This window comes from Engystomops pustulosus, chromosome 8 (assembly GCF_040894005.1).
Source record: "Engystomops pustulosus chromosome 8, aEngPut4.maternal, whole genome shotgun sequence".
In the NCBI taxonomy this organism is placed as follows: domain Eukaryota; kingdom Metazoa; phylum Chordata; class Amphibia; order Anura; family Leptodactylidae; genus Engystomops; species Engystomops pustulosus.
In genome coordinates this window covers 93,180,056-93,200,794 of record NC_092418.1, presented here as the reverse complement: position 1 = coordinate 93,200,794, position 20,739 = coordinate 93,180,056, and the positions used below count along the sequence as shown (strand labels likewise).

The following is a 20,739-nucleotide window of genomic DNA, read 5'->3' as shown; positions in this document are numbered from 1 at the left end:
TGCCTTGTTGTAATTGCTGTTGATCAAATAATGAAACCAGAGACAGAAACTTTAGATTTTTTTTACTGTACTGATTCTTTTATGATCAGATCCCCATTGATAATTATTTAAAATTAGGGCCCAGAAGTTGGGGTTCGTCACTGTCTAGAACCTGGAGCTCAGAAATTTTGTCTGATCACTGTCTACAGCTTTTGGTGGATCGCTCTCTGAGCTTGTGACTGTTTTCTATGCAGAGCTTATGGCAAATTTCTGTCTGGATCTTGAGGTTCATCACTGAAATCACTGATCACTATCGTAAAGTGGTTGCAAATTCTCAGCAGGTGTTTGCTCATACTCAACTGGAATTGTAGATGGTTGTTCTTGGTCATATGTCAGACAATCTGATGTACATGATGAAGGCTTGTTTGCCAAGATTGCTTCTTCCACACCTGGTACAGATGACAGATCACTTTCTAAAGGTGATGTCTGCTCACTTACTTGGAAGATGGATGCTTCTTGAGTTTGGTCTTCATGGCTTTCCAGACTTTTGTCTTCAATTTCCTTGCTTGAAGAATGTCTCTTTTCTCTTACAACACTAACAATTTCTACTTTTCTTTTCCTTTTTACTATAGTTGTATTATCTTTTACATATTTTGCTTTTTCACTTACTTTTCCACTGTTGTTATTGTGCTCATGCCCATTTAAATTAACATGTCTCTTAGTACAGTTACCATTGCGCCCTTTTTCCCCATTTCTTCCATTTTTTTCTGTTACTATTATGCCTCGTTTCCAAGGTAGAATTCCTGCTATGTCTTTCTTTTGGTACATCATGTATTTCTTTCAGGTTCTCTAGTGCTAGATCTCTAGATGGTCTACCTTTACTATTTCCTGAGTTCTTTTCCTTTTCCTACTTCATTATTAGCTAGTGAAATTTTCCTTTTATGTGAATAGCACTTTAATTAGGTCTCTCCTTTTATTCTCTATTTCTTGTTTTTTCTGCTTCCTTACCTTACACTGGTGTTTTACTTTCCCACTTTCTAGGTGCCTGCCTTCCCTAGATTTTGCCCTAACCTTTTTCTTCCCTCATCATATCATCATAAGGAACATAAGTGTGTTTTTAGTGAGGACGCAGGAGCCCGTGGGATAGAACTAGCGAGCCTTTGGGCCAGATATAAAGATGACATCTTTATTATCTGGGAGGACAGCAAAGAGGCCTTTGAGGAATTGGTCAGAAACCTAAATTCTAACAATCTAGGTCTGCGATTTACACATGAGATATATTTCTCAAGTGTTCCCTTCCCTGATGTAAAAATCATGAAATCACCATTGGATGATCAATGGTGATTACCGCTATATATACCACTATATATCGCAAAAACCCACCGCTACCAATTCATTGCTACATTGGGAATATCATTAACCCCCAGCATTGAAGAGAGGGATTGCTTTTAGGCAGTACCTGCGGATACATGAATTCCAGACACAGACTAATTATCTTAGAGAATGCTTTAGAAATCATGGTTATCCAGACATCATTCTGCATAAAGCCTACCAATGATCCATCTCACCAGATCGCTCCACTTTACTGACCCCAAACACAAATCCAAGGGAAGATTCAATTATTCTCCTTATTGGGACATATTATTAATATTCGGGGCAGTATTGTACATACCCACTACACGAGACCCTGACATTTTTGGATTTTGCACAGCTAGCACAGGTATGTAACTAAGGATAGTGTTGCACGCGACTGGATTTTGGTGCGGCTTCGCTGGCTTTCATTCAACATAAATCCGGGGGCGTGCCGCCGGTGTGCCGACTGATTCGGACTCGGCGCCGGATTTAACTTTCAAATTGTGTTGCAAGATCAAGCACTTACATGCACCAGGAAGAAGATAGTGAACTATGGTGGACTCCCTCTTAACATATTCAAACATAAATTATTGCTTGTGAATTTTGAGTACTTGGGACAATGTTCCAACTAAACCGAGTTCCTTATTAAATTATGCCAGGAATTGAAGGTGATGTTTAGTTAGCAGGACACTGTCATGTAATACAAGACTCATGGACTCTTGGGATATAATATAGATGTCTGGTCATTGGAAAATGTTCAACCGCACTAACAAGAAATACGTAGGATTGTAGTTATAAGCAAGAGTTTAATTAATTTGGTCTTGAGAAAAGACATTTAAAGTGTGAGATGCATGACTCAATGATTCATCATGATTATAACAAATCTTTATTCATATTTTTAGCAATTTGACACCATGGTTGGAGAAGGTGGAAGTCAAATGAGTGGAGGACAGAAGCAAAGAATTGCAATTGCCAGAGCCCTGGTCCGAAATCCCAGAATCCTCCTCCTTGATATGGCCACATCCGCTCTTGATAACGAAAGTGAAGCAATTGTCCAGGAGGCCTTAGATAAGGTAAAGTTTTGTGATAACTTTAACTAGAACTCATCAATGCTGTTGGGAGGCCGACTATGCATTCTAAACATGGCCCACCAAAAGAGAGATGACCCAACCATGATTCTTCCCATCATGTATAGTCAGGGCCAGATTAAGAGTGGTGGAGGCCCATGGACACAAAATCTGGTGAATGTAGCCCAGACTGGGTACACATTTAGCATCCATGTAGCAGGTAGGGTTCCACCTTAGTCAATAATCCATTTAAGACAGCTTCCCCCACAAGTGTACTGGCTACTGCATGGTTCTTTGAACCGGGCGGGGAGCCAAATAGTACCCGAACACATAGTGGGCGATTCTTGGTGAGGGCCCAGTTAAGGGAAAAGTGGTTGGGGCCCAGGGTCCTATCCTATAATTTGGCCTTGCCTATAGTAATGGATAAATATTACATGTTCCCTTTTCTGAAAAACATTTTTGTTTAAAGGTGTGTATAGGGTCCCATTGTCCCAGGTAATAATACCTGGCACCATAATAAGGTAACTAGTTTGATTTTACTGCCATGTTATGGATGTCAATGTTAAAAGTAGACAAGACAATACAATGCAATAAAATTATAAGATACTTGATCTAATATATTACTTATATATAACTATATGATATCATTCTGATATACTGTGAAAGACCATTATCATACAGTACCTTCCAACTTTCAGAAGAGAGAATTTGGCCCCCATACATTATATTACCCATTTAGTGCCCTCATCAAGGTATAATAATAACCCACTTTTGGCCCTCATGCAGTGTAGTGTCTCCTTCAAAGGCCTCTATACATTTACATACAGTTTATATTCCCCTGCCTCAGTGTGGCCTTCTCATATTTCATAAACTCCTCCAACACCTGTGGCCTCCCCACATAGGACAATGCCCTCTACTGTTACCTCTCTCCATACCACCGACCTCCTTTGAGATTAAGACCGCACATAAAATCTGGGACGGTCCTGCTGATTCTGTGATGGTACACTTTGCTCATTACTTTTTTCTTAACACTTACCTCTGTTATTCATGGTTTCTATATTGGACAAATCAAAGTCAAATGTCTATGTACTGTATTACATGATTGCTGAGGTTTAATGAGATGATATTTATGGTTCAATGATGCCAATGCTTCATCTCCAGGTTCGTTTTGGCCGCACAATCATCTGTATTGCCCATCGATTGTCCACAATTAAAAATGCAGATGTAATCATTGGATTTGAGCATGGCCGGGCTGTGGAGAGAGGAACCCATGATGAACTGCTGGAAAGGAAAGGAGTCTACTTCACATTGGTGACTCTGCAGAGTCAAGGGGATAAAGCGCTAACAGAAATGGAGAAAGGCAATACGTTCTGTTTTGTAATTTATGTGCAATTTACTCTCAGGGGGGTTTTAGGGGGGTTTTAGGGTTAACACTGCCGGGCCTGGAGCCTTTCACTAGTCTTCACTAGCCATGGCCACCCATCAGCATCTCACGATAGTGGTGCGGGGCTGCTGCTGCTGGAGGATAGAAGAATTGTCCAGAAAAACTTTAGACATTGGGGTTATTTACTGAGGGTCCCGCGGTTTGCACTTTCGTCGGCTTTTGGAAATTTCCAGCTATTTAGAAGGGATTGTGTCGCAGGTGATCGGATTTTGGCGCAATCCCGCCGACTTTCATGCCATAGAGATCAGGGGGCGGGCCGTTGGACAATCCGACGGATTCGACTGAGTGCTGGATTTAACTTTAAAATTGCGTCGCAAGACAATGCACTTACATGCACCAGGAAGAAGAAGGTGAACTCCGGCGGACCTGTGTGGGGAAGCGACACATTCTATGTGAATCACGCTGTAGTGCATGATCGTCGGACACCCTGTATTTCCGGAACTCCTTTCGGCCGGGTAAGTAAATGTGCCCCATTGTGTTTAGTCTGGGGCCCAACTTTTATGGGCCAAGCATGGCACTGTGCTGCTGTGGACTTTTGTAGATAGAAAGAAAGAAAAATAGATGAAATATAAAGGTCCATTGCTTCACTACAAAATGGAGTGCTGCCTCTTACTTGGATATACAATAGATATTTAGATTACAATAGATAGAAAGATATTTTGGGGGGAATTTATCAGAGCTTCTGCAAATAGAATCTCCACGTCAGTGGGGGTGGGGTAGCCCGGAGGGGCATGAAGTGGGACATGGACGGCAGGACTGTGGGCCGGAGCGGCTCATTCCTGTCTCTGGGCTCGCCGCGGCTGCCGACTTTTCACGTTTATTTTTTGGTAAAAGCTGTGCTGATCCCTGCCAGATACATCAAGAGACCGGAGCATCTTGATGTATTTTAGCTGGCAATCATCCCTCCATCCATAGATATATTCATCTATTTGAAATTTAAGATACCTCTCTTTCTATAAGTCTACATCATACCTATATTAGAAGCAAGAATCAATCATTTATCTATCTATTGAATTGTACAGACCTGGTCAATTGTGAACAGAATCTTTTAGCTAACCTTATTTATTAAAAATTTCCACTCTGCTAAGATGTGGTCTTTGGTGGTCCCATTCCTTCCATTGCAGTTAATACATTTTTATTAACTATATGAATTAATTTTTACTGTAATAAACATACTATCACATTTCTCTGTTATAATACTGAATAATACTGAATAATACTATATTACATATTTAATCATATAAAACAAATTTGATTTTTTTTCAGCTGCAGAAGACAAACAATATAAGAAGCCCAAACGACAGAAGGTTCAGTCCTTCAAAAGAGGCGGCTATCAGTCCAGCTTGCGGTAGGCTTATTATCAGACATGGAAAGTTCAGACTACTTGAATAACAAGTAATGGTAGATAAATGTAATTATATAAGAGGGGCTGTAATTAATGTGAGGCTGATGAATGAGCCTTTATATTATATTAATATATCATTTTTCTTCTGTGACTTAATGTATACATGAAGAATGACACCTAATTCCTCCACTAGAATTTCTAAGAAAAGGAAGAATTAGAGAAAGGTCATATAAAATATGTATAATTACACAGTGGTATAATAGTATACTGTATACACCTAGTCATAATGACTAAAAGAATGGTGGGAAAAAATATATATTATCAATTTTATTTGTTACAGCCCAGAAAATCAGCATTTATTCCTAGATTTCTTTCAAATTTGTCAATTTTCCACCACTCTATCAAATCCGATTTTTGGGACCAGAAATTGGTATTACTCTACTAGTCCTCTAAACACACATTTTTAAAAAATAAAAAGGTCCTATATAATTTTGTTTATTTTATATACATATATTAGGGTATTAGCGTATGGTTCAGCAAAGAAAAAAAAAAATTAATAAAACTATAGTGGAACTTTTTTTAAAAAAAAGAAAAATTTCCTGAACAATTGGAGTATCTTCAGTTCAGATTGTTAAGATTTGAATCCGAACGGAATCTTTACAAAAATCTGGTAGCATTTCAGGGAAATTGGGACTAGAATGATTTGTTAATCTTTAATTAAGACTCCAGGTTAATAATATCATAGAGTATTTGTAGACTTATGTGTCTCCGTGGTTACAGACTACGAACAAATGGGCACATTTATCAAGGCTTGTGTGCCAGTTTTCTGGTGTACAAGCCCTGAAATATGTGTACAACTGACATACAACCAAGAATTGGGCCAATTTCCCCCCTTATGCCACCTCCATGTTATCAGCAGGCCGGAGTCTCCTTATGAATCCCTCCGGTGTGATGGAGGGGGCAACATCATTCTCTGGCACACTTAGCACCAGCTTATAATAAATGTTTGATCCAAAGATTGATACCCAAAGAATGTCTTCCTCCCTTGTATCTCCAATATACTAATCTGTAATATACACAAGTACTTTCTAATCTACTGTTAATATCAGTTACTGCTTGTTAACATGGATGAACTCCTTGAACAATACTTTAGTTACAGGCAAATCTGAGGCACTCCAATCAGGTTTCTAGGTGGCCAAAATTTTCCAAGAATTTTTGTGCTGTCCCACAGTCCTATGAGGTCCATTGCATTTCATGTTAAGTCCTCCAGCCTATTTAGGTTACATAAGGTCCTCAGCTATTTGAGAGTTGTAAAAACCCAGTCTTTTCCATCATTTGAACACTATGGGGCACATTTACTTACCCGTCCGGAGTTGTTCCCCGAAAGTGCATTGTCTGACGATAATGCACTATGCCGCGATTCACCAAGATTGGGGGTCATTTACTAAGGGCCCGATTCGCGTTTTCCCGACATGTTACCCGAATATATCCGATTTGCGCCGATTTTCCCTGTATTGCCCCGGAATTTTGGTGCACGCGATCGGATTTTGGCGCATCCGAACGAAAACCCAACGGATTCGGAAAAACCACTGCATTTTAAAAAAAAAAATGTGTTGCGAAACTTGCACTTACCTTCACCAGGTATAGGCCGGTTAATTTCAGGGCATTCCAGCGGGCCTCAGCGGACTTCAGCACAGCAGCGCCACCTGGTGGACGGCGGAGGAACTACCTTAGTGAATCGCCGGAAGACCCGAATCCACCGCAGAGAACGCGCCGGGTAAGTAAATCTGCCCCAATGAGGCTCACTGTGTACAATGAAAAATAAGCCCCTCTTTAAAAAGTGAGGGGGTATGGGCGCCAGGTAGTACAGTATAAACGAAAGTAGAAGCAAGTTTAGTGGAGAAGCAAATATCTTCATAATCAGACTACACATGGGGTTTCTTTGTAGTCTGTAACCATGGTGACACATAGAAACTAAATACAGTATTGAAAGGCTACGGTTCAAATAATAACATTCTTCTCAAAACACTTAATTATTCCTTCGTTTACCAAACGTATAACACATATACTATTATATATGGTAAAGATAGCTTTTTAAGGCGATATACTTATACTTTTGTGTTTTAGTGCTTCCCTCCAGAGTCGCTCAAGATCACAGCTATCAAAAATAATTCCTGACCCTCCATTTTTGGAAATACCAGACACACCTGAGGCAATAAAACCTGTGTCTCAGCATGATGACTCGGGAAAAGCTAAGAAGGTAAAGGGGGAACTGTTTAAAAGATTCTGGAGAAACCAAAATTATGCCCAAAAGGGAATAAGCCTGATAAGTCTACCATGTATATACCTTATTTCTCAAAATTATAACCTTACATCCGTTATTTTTTCTCCCAGGGAATTGTTAATGATGACGATGATGTTGAGCCAGCCCCAGTTGCTCGTATCTTGAAATACAACGCTCCTGAGTGGCCATACATGTTAATAGGTTCACTTGGAGCAGCTGTGAATGGCGCTGTCAACCCACTATATGCCTTGCTCTTCAGTCAGATTCTTCTGGTGAGATCTATCTTTCTATCTATCTGTATTTAATTCTTTAAATATGTGGCCATTGTAATACTGAAGCCTTATGAGGGTCTCCAAACCTTTGTGGCACTATGGCTGGGCTATGGTCTCCGCACTCTCAATAGCTACATTCCTATTCCTCTTCAAGAGAATATTTGACCACTCCATCAACTATGACACTTTGGGGCACATGTATCATAGTTTTGTCTCTCTGAGGTGAATTTTAGAGACTTTTTGCACCCAGGGGCGCACCTGCCATAAGGCGAGTTGAGATTCTCGTCTCAGGCGGCGCGCCTCCTGCTAGACGAGGGGGCGGCGTCGGGGTCCCGCCTGCCGGCATGTTCTCCGGCCGCCACGTCCCCCCCCCGTCAGCCGGCACATGGACCTGCCCTTCACATCAACCCGCCCGCTGGCACTTCCCTACGCGGCCCGCCCATCACATGAACACACCCGCTGGCCGGCACACTCCCCCGCGGCCCGCCCATCACAGCCACCCCGCGGCACATTTCGCCCCGCATCCCGCCCATCACATCCACCCGCTCACCGGCATTTCCCCTCGCAGCCCGCCCATCACATCAACATGCCCGCTGGCCGGCACACTCCCCAGCGGACCGCTCATCACATCAACCCAGCGGCACTTCCCCTCGCGGCCCGCCCTTCACATCCACCATCCCACCAGCCGGCACTTTCCCACGCGGTCCGCTCATCACATCCACCGGCCGCCCGGCACTTCCCCTCGCGGCCCGCTGGCCGGCACATCCACCCACCTGGCAAAGGTACCTGCCCGGTCCAAAGTCCACACCAGTTCCCCACCCCCCGCTCGGATCCCCTCCCCTGTCTCGCTTCCCCCCCCCCCCGGCTCCAATCCTTTCCCCCCCGCTCCGTTTCCCCCCTTTCCCCCGGGACTGATTCCCACCACCCTGGCAAAGCTCACCCCCCCACTGGAGGACAAGGCCAACGATGGAAGAAGAAAAAATGTAAGGTAACTTCTTTGTATGTATGTATATTTAAGTATGGATGTATATATATATTTGTATATTCTGTATGTGGTATATGTATGTGTGTGTATATTTGGTGTATCTACTGTTTATAAATGTATTTGCTGTATGTATAGTCAGTATGCATGTGTGTACATTCAGCATGCCACCATGTAAAATATAACATATGGCGGCACGCTGTATGTATTTTATGGTATATGGCGGCACGCTGTATATATTATATACTATATGGGGGCACGCTGTATGTATTGTATGGTATATGGCAGCATCTTTATGTATTATATGGCGGCACGCTGTATATATTATATACTATATGGGGGCACGCTGTATGTATTGTATGGTATATGGCGGCACACTGTATGTATTATATGGTATATGGCGGCACGCTGTATATATTATATATTATATGGTGGCACACTGTATGTATTATATGGTATATGGTGGCACTCTATATGCATTATATGGTTTATGGTGTCACGCTGTATTATTATATACTATATGGCGGCACACTGTATGTATTATATGGTATATGGCAGCACACTGTATGTATTATATGGTATATGGTGGCACGCTGTATGTATTATATGGTATATGGGAGCACGCTGTATGTATTATATACTATATGGTGGCACACTGTATGTATTGTATGGTATATGGTGGCATGCTGTATGTATTATATACTATATGGCAGCACACTGTATGTATTATATGGTATATGGGGGCACACTGTATGTATTATATGGTATATGGGGGCACACACTGTATGTATTATATGGTATATGGGGGCACACACTGTATGTATTATATGGTATATGGGGGCACGCTGTATGTATTATATGGTATATGGCAGCACGCTGTATGTATTATATGGTATATGGCAGCACGCTGTATGTATTATATGGAATATGGCAGCATGCTGTATGTATTATATGGTATATGGCAGCATGCTGTATGTATTATATGGTATATGGTGGCACACTGTATGTATTATATGGTATATGGCGGCACATTGTATGTATTATATGGTATATGGCAGCACGCTGTATGTATTATATGGTATATGGCGGCACGCTGTATGTATTATATGGTGTATGGCGGCACGCTGTATGTATTATATGGTATATGGCAGCACGCTGTATTTATTATATGGTATATGGCGGCACGCTGTATTGATTTTATATTATATGGCGGATTGTTGTATGTATTTGTGCTTTGTAGTAGCTCACTCTGTTTAAAATATAGTACAATGGGAAGCTCTATGTATTTTGCATTGCTTTATTTTCACATTAAACCAATATGATTGGGTCTGGTCCTGACACTCCTTTATATATTACATATATGGAGTGAGGGGGGGGCGTCTTTTTATAGTTCGCCTCAGGCAGCAGAAAGGCTAGGTGCACCCCTGTTTGCCCCTTATGTATAATCCTGTCTTTTTACTTGTGATACACGTTCAGAGGATCTAAGCCATGTGAGGGTGTTATATACAGGAGAGGACACAAGCCATGTGAGGGGGTTATATACAGGAGAGGACACAAGCCACGTGAAAGGGTTATATACAGGAGTGGACACTACTTTTCATTTGGGATTTAACATGTTTCATTTTTAATGCATTTTGAAACCTATTACAACAGCTGAGGAGGTGATTTGCCTTATTTCATTACTTTTAACATTTGAATTTAAAAAATGCATAGTAAATGCAATGTTATCACATGCATTAACGCAGCATTTATATTGCATTTTGTAAACACAAATGTTAACAGTAATGAAAAAAGACAAATCACCTCCTCAGCTGTTGTAATAGGTTTCAAAATGCATTAAAAACGCAATTAAACCGCTACGCGTCACCTCGCCCTTAGAAGTAACCAAAAAAAAAAGTAAGAATTTTGACGAAAGAGGTTACTGTGAAAAATATTAAACAGTTAAAGCATGTGAAATAATTCCAATTTACATCTTAAAATCGGGTCCATGAAAAAGAAAACTCCCTTTGCACCTGCCCTGGACCAGGTGCAGATTTGCACCTAAAAAGTTGCAAAAAAGTCACAAAAAATGTGAGAAGTCGCACGGAACATCTGGAAAGTTACACATGAGGCACACAGCAAAAGGTGCAGACTGAGGTGCACTTGAAGAGCGCAAACAAAAGTAAAAAAAAAAAAAAACAGAAAAGTCGCAAAAAAAAAGACAATTTGCCTAGGTGACACTATGATACATGTGCCCCTTTGAATCCTTTTAATAGATGTTGGTCCACTAATTCTTGTGTTGACTGTATTGTATCTCTTCATCCCTTACCATTTCTGAGTGATCAGTGTCATTAGTCTGAGATCTATTGTCAAATAGGCGGGGCCAGACTGTCTGCTTCACCAGTCTGACAGTAGGGAGCATATTAAGCATATTGAATATTGAAACTACCCTGAATCTATACCAGTTAGATATTCTGAGTGTATTTTGGAGTAATATATGTTTCGTTCCTCACAGATCTTCTCCTTGCCAGATAAGGATGAGCAAAAAAATCAAATCAATGGCATTTGCGTGCTTTTTGTTCTTATTGGAATTGTATCATTTTTGACACAATTCTTACAGGTAGGTATCATTTAGACTTAAGTTTGAAAACTAATTTTGAACAAATGCATGATTATTTCTTTTCTATTTCATCAGGGATACACATTTGCAAAGTCTGGAGAATTACTAACCAGAAGACTCCGTAAGATTGGATTCCAAGCCATGTTGGGGCAGGAAGTTGGTTGGTTTGATGACCCTAGAAATAGTCCCGGTGCCTTAACCACAAGACTGGCAACTGATGCTTCCCAAATACAAGGGGTATGTTAAAGTGACTATATTTGGAAAAGATTTCAATTTAAAAAAATTCTAAATGGGGGCTGGGATTTAGGAAACTTGGATCCTTACTCATAATGTTACTTGAGTGAAATGGATCTAGACTTCTTTAAGGGATATTTTCATGTAAATAGTCCATCAAAATGAGATGAGGTTTTTTTATTTTAAAAAAAAAGCGGTTTAAATTGCTTAGATGTGTAAAAATTTGTATTCACTCCTCATCTGTACTCTTCTTCCTGGTCTGCCACTGCCTGGTCCTTTGCTCTTCTGCACTTTCTGATCCAGTGGTGATTTCCCACCAGATGGATTTGTCAGGACTACATCCAATCAATAAATATAATTAGAGATGATTGAATAGAATTTGCCTGACCGATATTCAATACAAACTTGGATGGATGATGAATTGGAATTTTTTGGTGATCTGTGGAACTGGGAGGTTGTGGAAGCTGTGAATCTTGCTCCGCCAGGGCCTGGTGCTTCATCACGGCTGTGGCATATTTTGAGGGTCTCATAACTCCATTGCAGGTGTTAACTTGCCAGCATCATTTAAATAGCTGCAGCCGCTATTTTTGGAAGGACCACCTCTCCCTGATGGAGCAACGACCATTCCCAAAATGATGGCGTGCTGCTGCCATGTTAGTACTGGCTCGCAGGCGCCTGCAGTAGTTTAGATGCCACTAGTGACTTTGCCAGCAGCATTTAAACAATTGCAATTGACGCCCAAACAGGATTTTAAAATTTGATTTAGAAATTTAGTGCATCCCCTTATCACTACTTATAAAGTAGTTTTCTCCCTGGAGCCAAGCCTGGACCATTTCTTCATGTTTTATGACTTCCAAGAAGGACACAACATGAAAAATGGAGCTCTGGTTCCCCAAAATTGGAAAAACCCAGTCCACCAAGGTAAAGTAAGGATTTTGGGAGAGTGGCTACTTTTTGAGAGTCTCCCAGTCCTTGCACAAATTCAGCAGTGACCAGAGTAAGGAACTAGGCCATACTGGAAAAGGGGTCCAGAAGGTTGTTCATGTCTTCCCAGTTTAGACAGTTTGCATTTTTTGGGAGAAATTCGCTCATCTCTAAATACAATGTTGACCTGCTACTGTCAGGGATTGGTTCCACCCGCAAAATCATTTTTGGGTCAGTACGAGCTAAATAAAGTGGTACCAGCAGTATCAGAATCGGAGAAGCGAGAGATCATTGTGGTGATTATTTCTTTGCATACGGTCAGTACTAGAGATGAGCGAGCACTAAAATGCTCGGGTACTCGTTATTCGAGACGAACTTTTCCCGATGCTCGAGTGCTCGTCTCGAATAACGAGCCCCATTGAAGTCAATGGGAGACTCGAGCATTTTTCAAGGGGACCAAGGCTCTGCACAGGGAAGCTTGGCCAAACACCTGGGAACCTCAGAAAAGGATGGAAACACCACGGAAATGGACAGGAAACAGCAGGGGCAGCATGCATGGATGCCTCTGAGGCTGCTTAATCCTACCATTATGCCAAAATTATGGGCAACAGCATGGCCATGACAGAGTGACCGAATGAGGCTAGATAGCATCTAAAACATGCAATAATTGACCCTGACACTATAGGGGACGGCATGCAGAGGCAGCGGCAGCAGTGGCAGGCTAGAGAGTATCATGGCGACATACCCTAAATGGACTCAGGTTTCACCAAAGGAGGTGAAATGATTTCCTATGTGAACAAAAGGTTGACGGTATATTTAGTCGATAACACAGCATGGTGGCGACATAGTGACCAAGTTCCATAACGTATCTGGTGAAACACCCGAAAAATGAGCCTGACACAGCTCTTTTGATAAGGGGACGACATGTGGAGGCAGCCATGGAGACGACTTCCATGATTAAGAGCGACAGTATGGGGCATTCATATTGCGCTGCTATGATTGCAACTTCAGGTCTCCAGCATGGCGGCGACAGATGGGCCGAGTTCCACTATGTATCTGGTGAAACACCTGAAAATTCTGCCTGACACAGCTCGTTTGATAAGGGGATGATGTGCTGCATATCCTCTCGTGCTCCAGCGTCTGGGGTATAGAGAGTTGAAATGAGACATTGGTGGACGCTGTGGAGGATCGTGGAGGCAAAATGGACAGGAAACAGCAGGGGCAGCATGCATGGATGCCTCTGAGGCTGCCTAATCTTGGGATGAAGCTGGCGGTCCACTGCCAGACGAGCTTTCGCCTGTCCAAGCCCCTGTTTCTCGGCTCCTCCCCACCCAAAATGGGCCTGGGGGCCAGAAGCGTTTACTTTGAAAAAATTATAATTTTCAAATCAGGCCGGGTCGTTTGAATATTTCACCTAGGAATAATGGAATAGCATAGTGGTTCTATTTTTAATTGTTTTTACGGAAATGGTTCCATGATTAAGAGCGACAGTATGGGGCATCCATATTGCGCTGCTATGATTGCAACTTTAGGTCTCCAGCATGGCGGCGACAGATGGGCCGAGTTCCACTATGTATCTGGTGAAACACCTGAAAATTCTGCCTGACACAGCTCGTTTGATAAGGGGACCATGTATGGAGGCAGTGAACTAGTAGTAGATTAAAGGTGCTGCAGTTAAAACTATGTTAGTTGGATCTTGGGATGGAGCTGGCGCTCCGCTGCCAGGCCAGCTTTCGCCTATCCAAGCCCCTGTCTCTCGGCTTCTCCCCAAACAGCACTTCTAAGAACCTTTTGTATAAGATCAAGTGTAGTAGCATTCCTATAAGTTTGGGATATGGCGGGTGAGGGGAATGTAAACAGATGCACAAGAAGCACTGAAATAATATCGTTAAATGATAAAAGTTTGCCAGTATATTTTGTGGATTACACAGCAGGGTGGCGACAAAGTTAACAAGTTTGATGTGGAAGCCATGAAAACAACCCAAATTCTGCCTGACACAGCTCGTTTGATAAGGGGACCATGTATGGAGGCAGTGAACTAGTAGTAGATTAAAGGTGCTGCAGTTAAAACTATGTTAGTTGGATTTTGAGATGGAGCTGGCGCTCCGCTGCCAGGCGAGCTTTCGCCAATCCAAGCCCCTGTCTCTCGGCTACTCCCCAAACAGCACTTCTAAGAACCTTTTGTATAAGATCAAGTGTAGTAGCGTTCTTATAAGTTTGGGATATGGCGGGTGAGGGGAATGTAAACAGATGCGCAAGAAGCACTGAAATAATATCGGTAAATGATAAAAGTTTGCCAGTATATTTTGTGGATTACACAGCAGGGTGGCAACAAAGTTAACAAGTTTGATGTGGAAGCCATGAAAACAACCCAAAATTCTGCCTGACACAGCTCATTTGATAAGGGGACCATGTATGGAGGCAGTGAACTAGTAGTAGATTAAAGGTGCTGCAGTTAAAGGAAACCTACCACCACAAATCTACCTATAAAGGTAGATCGGGTGGTAGGTGAATCAATGGGACGTGAGGATAGCCCTTTTAAGGGCTAATCCTCACGTCCCCGCACTTTTTTGTAAACTTTTATTACCCAAATATGTTAATTTTGTTATGCGGCTACTTGGGCGTGGAGTAGCCGCATCTGAGGTTACACGAGGCGGCTACTCCACGCCCCGGTAGCCACTTTACCCCTCCTACTCACCATGTTCGGCGCGCAGCTGCTTGTAGCTACGCGCCCTCATCCGCCGATCCTGCCGTCTGCGCAAGCGCAGAACAGCAGGCCCGCGCCTGCGGGGTCACTGCTCCGAAGCCGGGGCTGCACAGGCACGGGCCTGCTGTTCTGCGCATGCGCAGACGGCAGGATCGTCGGACAAGGGCGCGCAGCTCCGAGCAGCTGCGCGCCGAACATGGTGAGTAGGAGGGGTAAAGTGGCTACCGGGGCGTGGAGTAGCCGCCTCGTGTAACCTCAGATGCGGCTACTCCACGCCCAAGTAGCCGCATAACAAAATTAACATATTAAGGTAATAAAAGTTTACAAAAAAGTGCGGGGACGTGAGGATTAGCCCTTAAAAGGGCTATCCTCATGTCCCATTGATTCACCTACCACCCAATCTACCTTTATAGGTAGATTTGTGGTGGTAGGTGCCCTTTAAAACTATGTTAGTTGGATCTTGAGATGGAGCTGGCGCTCCGCTGCCAGGCGAGCTTTCGCCAATCCAAGCCCTTGTCTCTAGGCTACTCCCCAAACAGCACTTCTAAGAACCTTTTGTATAAGATCAAGTGTAGTAGCGTTCTTATAAGTTTGGGTTATGGCGAGTGAGGGGAATGTAAACAGATGCGCATGAAGCGCTGAAATAATATTGGTAAATGATAAAAGTTTGCCAGTATATTTTGTGGATTACACAGCAGGGTGGCGACAAAGTTAACAAGTTTGATGTGGAATCCATGAAAACAACGCAAAATTCTGCCTGACACAGTTCGTTTGATAAGGAGTAGAGATGAGCGAGCACTAAAATGCTCGGGTACTCGTTATTCGAGACAAACTTTTCCCGATGCTCGAGTGCTCGTCTCGAATAACGAACCCCATTGAAGTCAATGGGAGACTCGAGCATTTTTCAAGGGGGCCAAGGCTCTGCACAGGGAAGCTTGGCCAAACACCTGGGAACCTCAGAAAAGGATGGAAACACCACGGAAATGGACAGGAAACAGCAGGGGCAGCATGCATGGATGCCTCTGAGGCTGCTTAATCGTACCATTATGCCAAAATGATGGGCAACAGCATGGCCATGACAGAGTGACCGAATGAGGCTAGATAGCATCTAAAACATGCAATAATTGACCCTGACACTATAGGGGACGGCATGCAGAGGCAGAGGCAGCGGCAGCAGTGGCAGGCTAGAGAGTCTCATGGCGACATACCCTAAATGGACTCAGGTTTCACCAAAGGAGGTGAAATGATTTCCTATGTGAACAAAAGGTTGACGGTATATTTAGTCGATAACACAGCATGGTGGCGACATAGTGACCAAGTTCCATAACGTATCTGGTGAAACACCCGAAAAATGAGCCTGACACAGCTCTTTTGATAAGGGGACGACATGTGGAGGCAGCCATGGAGACGACTTCCATGATTAAGAGCGACAGTATGGGGCATTCATATTGCGCTGCTATGATTGCAACTTCAGGTCTCCAGCATGGCGGCGACAGATGGGCCGAGTTCCACTATGTATCTGGTGAAACACCTGAAAATTCTGCCTGACACAGCTCGTTTGATAAGGGGATGATGTGCTGCATATCCTCTCGTGCTCCAGCATCTGGGGTATAGAGAGTTGAAATGAGACATTGGTGGACGCTGTGGAGGATCGTGGAGGCAAAATGGACAGGAAACAGCAGGGGCAGCATGCATGGATGCCTCTGAGGCTGCCTAATCTTGGGATGGAGCTGGCGGTCCACTGCCAGGCGAGCTTTCGCCTGTCCAAGCCCCTGTCTCTCGGCTCCTCCCCACCCAAAATGGGCCTGGGGGCCAGAAGCGTTTACTTTGAAAAAATTATAATTTTCAAATCAGGCCGGGTCGTTTGAATATTTCACCTAGGAATAATGGAATAGCATAGTGGTTCTATTTTTAATTGTTTTTACGGAAATGGTTCCATGATTAAGAGCGACAGTATGGGGCATCCATATTGCGCTGCTATGATTGACACTTCAGGTCTCCAGCATGGCGGCGACAGATGGGCCGAGTTCCACTATGTATCTGGTGAAACACCTGAAAATTCTGCCTGACACAGCTCGTTTGATAAGGGGACGATGTATGGAGGCAGTGAACTAGTAGTAGATTAAATGTGCTGCAGTTAAAACTATGTTAGTTGGATCTTGGGATGGAGCTGGCGCTCCGCTGCCAGGCCAGCTTTCGCCTATCCAAGCCCCTGTCTCTCGGCTACTCCCCAAACAGCACTTCTAAGAACCTTTTGTATAAGATCAAGTGTAGTAGCGTTCCTATAAGTTTGGGATATGGTGGGTGAGGGGAATGTAAACAGATGCGCAAGAAGCACTGAAATAATATCGGTAAATGCTAAAAGTTTGCCAGTATATTTTGTGGATTACACAGCAGGGTGGCGACAAAGTTAACAAGTTTGATGTGGAAGCCATGAAAACAACCCAAAATTCTGCCTGACACAGCTCGTTTGATAAGGGGACCATGTATGGAGGCAGTGAACTAGTAGTAGATTAAAGGTGCTGCAGTTAAAACTATGTTAGTTGGATTTTGAGATGGAGCTGGCGCTCCGCTGCCAGACGAGCTTTTGCCAATCCAAGCCCCTGTCTCTCGGCTACTCCCCAAACAGCACTTCTAAGAACCTTTTGTATAAGATCAAGTGTAGTAGCGTTCTTATAAGTTTGGGATATGGCGGGTGAGGGGAATGTAAACAGATGCGCAAGAAGCACTGAAATAATATCGGCAAATGATAAAAGTTTGCCAGTATATTTTGTGGATTACACAGCAGGGTGGCGACAAAGTTAACAAGTTTGATGTGGAAGCCATGAAAACAACCCAAAATTCTGCCTGACACAGCTCGTTTGATAAGGGGACCATGCATGGAGGCAGTGAACTAGTAGTAGATTAAAGGTGCTGCAGTTAAAACTATGTTAGTTGGATCTTGAGATGGAGCTGGCGCTCCGCTGCCAGGCGAGCTTTCGCCAATCCAAGCCCCTGTCTCTAGGCTACTCCCCAAACAGCACTTCTAAGAACCTTTTGTATAGGATCAAGTGTAGTAGCGTTCTTATAAGTTTGGGTTATGGCGGGTGAGGGGAATGTAAACAGATGCGCAAGAAGTGCCGAAATAATATTGGTAAATGATAAAAGTTTGCCAGTATATTTTGTGGATTACACAGCAGGGTGGCGACAAAGTTTACAAGTTTGATGTGGAATCCATGAAAACAACCCAAAATTCTGCCTGACACAGTTCGTTTGATAAGGAGTAGAGATGAGCGAGCACTAAAATGCTCGGGTACTCGTTATTCGAGACAAACTTTTCCCGATGCTCGAGTGCTCGTCTCGAATAACGAGCCCCATTGAAGTCAATGGGAGACTCGAGCATATTTCAAGGGGGCCAAGGCTCTGCACAGGGAAGCTTGGCCAAACACCTGGGAACCTCAGAAAAGGATGGAAACACCACGGAAATGGACAGGAAACAGCAGGGGCAGCATGCATGGATGCCTCTGAGGCTGCTTAATCGCACCATTATGCCAAAATTATGGGCAACAGCATGGCCATGACAGAGTGACCGAATGAGGCTAGATAGCATCTAAAACATGCAATAATTGACCCTGACACTATAGGGGACGGCATGCAGAGGCAGCGGCAGCAGTGGCAGGCTAGAGAGTCTCATGGCGACATACCCTAAATGGACTCAGGTTTCACCAAAGGAGGTGAAATGATTTCCTATGTGAACAAAAAGTTGACGGTATATTTAGTCGATAACACAGCATGGAGGCGACATAGAGACCAAGTTCCATAACGTATCTGGTGAAACACCCGAAAAATGAGCCTGACACAGCTCTTTTGATAAGGGGACGACATGTGGAGGCAGCCATGGAGACGACTTCCATGATTAAGAGCGACAGTATGGGGCATTCATATTGCGCTGCTATGATTGCAACTTCAGGTCTCCAGCATGGCGGCGACAGATGGGCCGAGTTCCACTATGTATCTGGTGAAACACCTGAAAATTCTGCCTGACACAGCTCGTTTGATAAGGGGACGATGTATGGAGGCAGTGAACTAGTAGTAGATTAAAGGTGCTGCAGTTAAAACTATGTTAGTTGGATCTTGGGATGGAGCTTGCGCTCCGCTGCCAGGCCAGCTTTCGCCTATCCAAGCCCCTGTCTCTCGGCTACTCCCCAAACGGCACTTCTAAGAACCTTTTGCATAAGATCAAGTGTAGTAGCGTTCCTATAAGTTTGGGATATGGCGGGTGAGGGGAATGTAAACAGATGCGCAAGAAGCACTGAAATAATATCGGTAAATGATAAAAGTTTGCCAGTATATTTTGTGGATTACATAGCAGGGTGGCGACAAAGTTAACAAGTTTCATGTGGAAGCCATGAAAACAACCCAAAATTCTGCCTGACACAGCTCGTTTGATAAGGGGACCATGTATGGAGGCAGTGAACTAGTAGTAGATTAAAGGTGCTGCAGTTAAAACTATGTTAGTTGGATCTTGGGATGGAGCTTGCGCTCCGCTGCCAGGCGAGCTTTCGCCTATCCAAGCCCCTGTCTCTCGGCTACTCCCCAAACGGCACTTCTAAGAACCTTTTGCATAAGATCAAGTGTAGTAGCGTTCCTATAAGTTTGGGATATGGCGGGTGAGGGGAATGTAAACAGATGCGCAAGAAGCACTGAAATAATATCGGTAAATGATAAAAGTTTGCCAGTATATTTTGTGGATTACACAGCAGGGTGGCGACAAAGTTTACAAGTTTGATGTGGAATCCATGAAAACAACCCAAAATTCTGCCTGACACAGTTCGTTTGATAAGGAGTAGAGATGAGCGAGCACTAAAATGCTCGGGTACTCGTTATTCGAGACAAACTTTTCCCGATGCTCGAGTGCTCGTCTCGAATAACGAGCCCCATTGAAGTCAATGGGAGACTCGAGCATATTTCAAGGGGGCCAAGGCTCTGCACAGGGAAGCTTGGCCAAACACCTGGGAACCTCAGAAAAGGATGGAAACACCACGGAAATGGACAGGAAACAGTAGGGGCAGCATGCATGGATGCCTCTGAGGCTGCTTAATCGCACCATTATGCCAAAATTATGGGCAACAACATGGCCATGACAGAGTGACCGAATGAGGCTAGATAGCATCTAAAACATGCAATAATTGACCCTGACACTATAGGGGACGGCATGCAGAGGCAGCGGCAGCAGTGGCAGGCTAGAGAGTCTCATGGCGACATACCCTAAATGGACTCAGGTTTCACCAAAGGAGGTGAAATGATTTCCTATGTGAACAAAAAGTTGACGGTATATTTAGTCGATAACACAGCATGGAGGCGACATAGAGACCAAGTTCCATAACGTATCTGGTGAAACACCCGAAAAATGAGCCTGACACAGCTCTTTTGATAAGGGGACGACATGTGGAGGCAGCCATGGAGACGACTTCCATGATTAAGAGCGACAGTATGGGGCATTCATATTGCGCTGCTATGATTGCAACTTCAGGTCTCCAGCATGGCGGCGACAGATGGGCCGAGTTCCA

General features: G+C 43.6%; 1 protein-coding gene across 6 annotated transcripts in view; it reads left to right on the top strand.

The window, feature by feature from the left end:
- Positions 1-20,739, top strand: part of LOC140075660 (bile salt export pump-like) — a 266,222-nt gene that overhangs the window by 37,547 nt on the left and 207,936 nt on the right. For 5 of the 6 annotated variants that reach the window (XM_072121811.1, XM_072121806.1, XM_072121805.1 and 2 more), the window contains 7 exons: positions 2,235-2,405; positions 3,561-3,759; positions 5,110-5,191; positions 7,316-7,448; positions 7,583-7,744; positions 11,221-11,325; positions 11,401-11,562. The exons of the other annotated variant lie outside the window; for it this stretch is intronic. In XM_072121811.1, the coding sequence (XP_071977912.1) occupies positions 2,235-2,405; positions 3,561-3,759; positions 5,110-5,191; positions 7,316-7,448; positions 7,583-7,744; positions 11,221-11,325; positions 11,401-11,562 (1,014 nt within the window). The remainder of the gene's footprint in view (positions 1-2,234; positions 2,406-3,560; positions 3,760-5,109; positions 5,192-7,315; positions 7,449-7,582; positions 7,745-11,220; positions 11,326-11,400; positions 11,563-20,739) is intronic. 6 annotated transcript variants of the gene reach the window in all.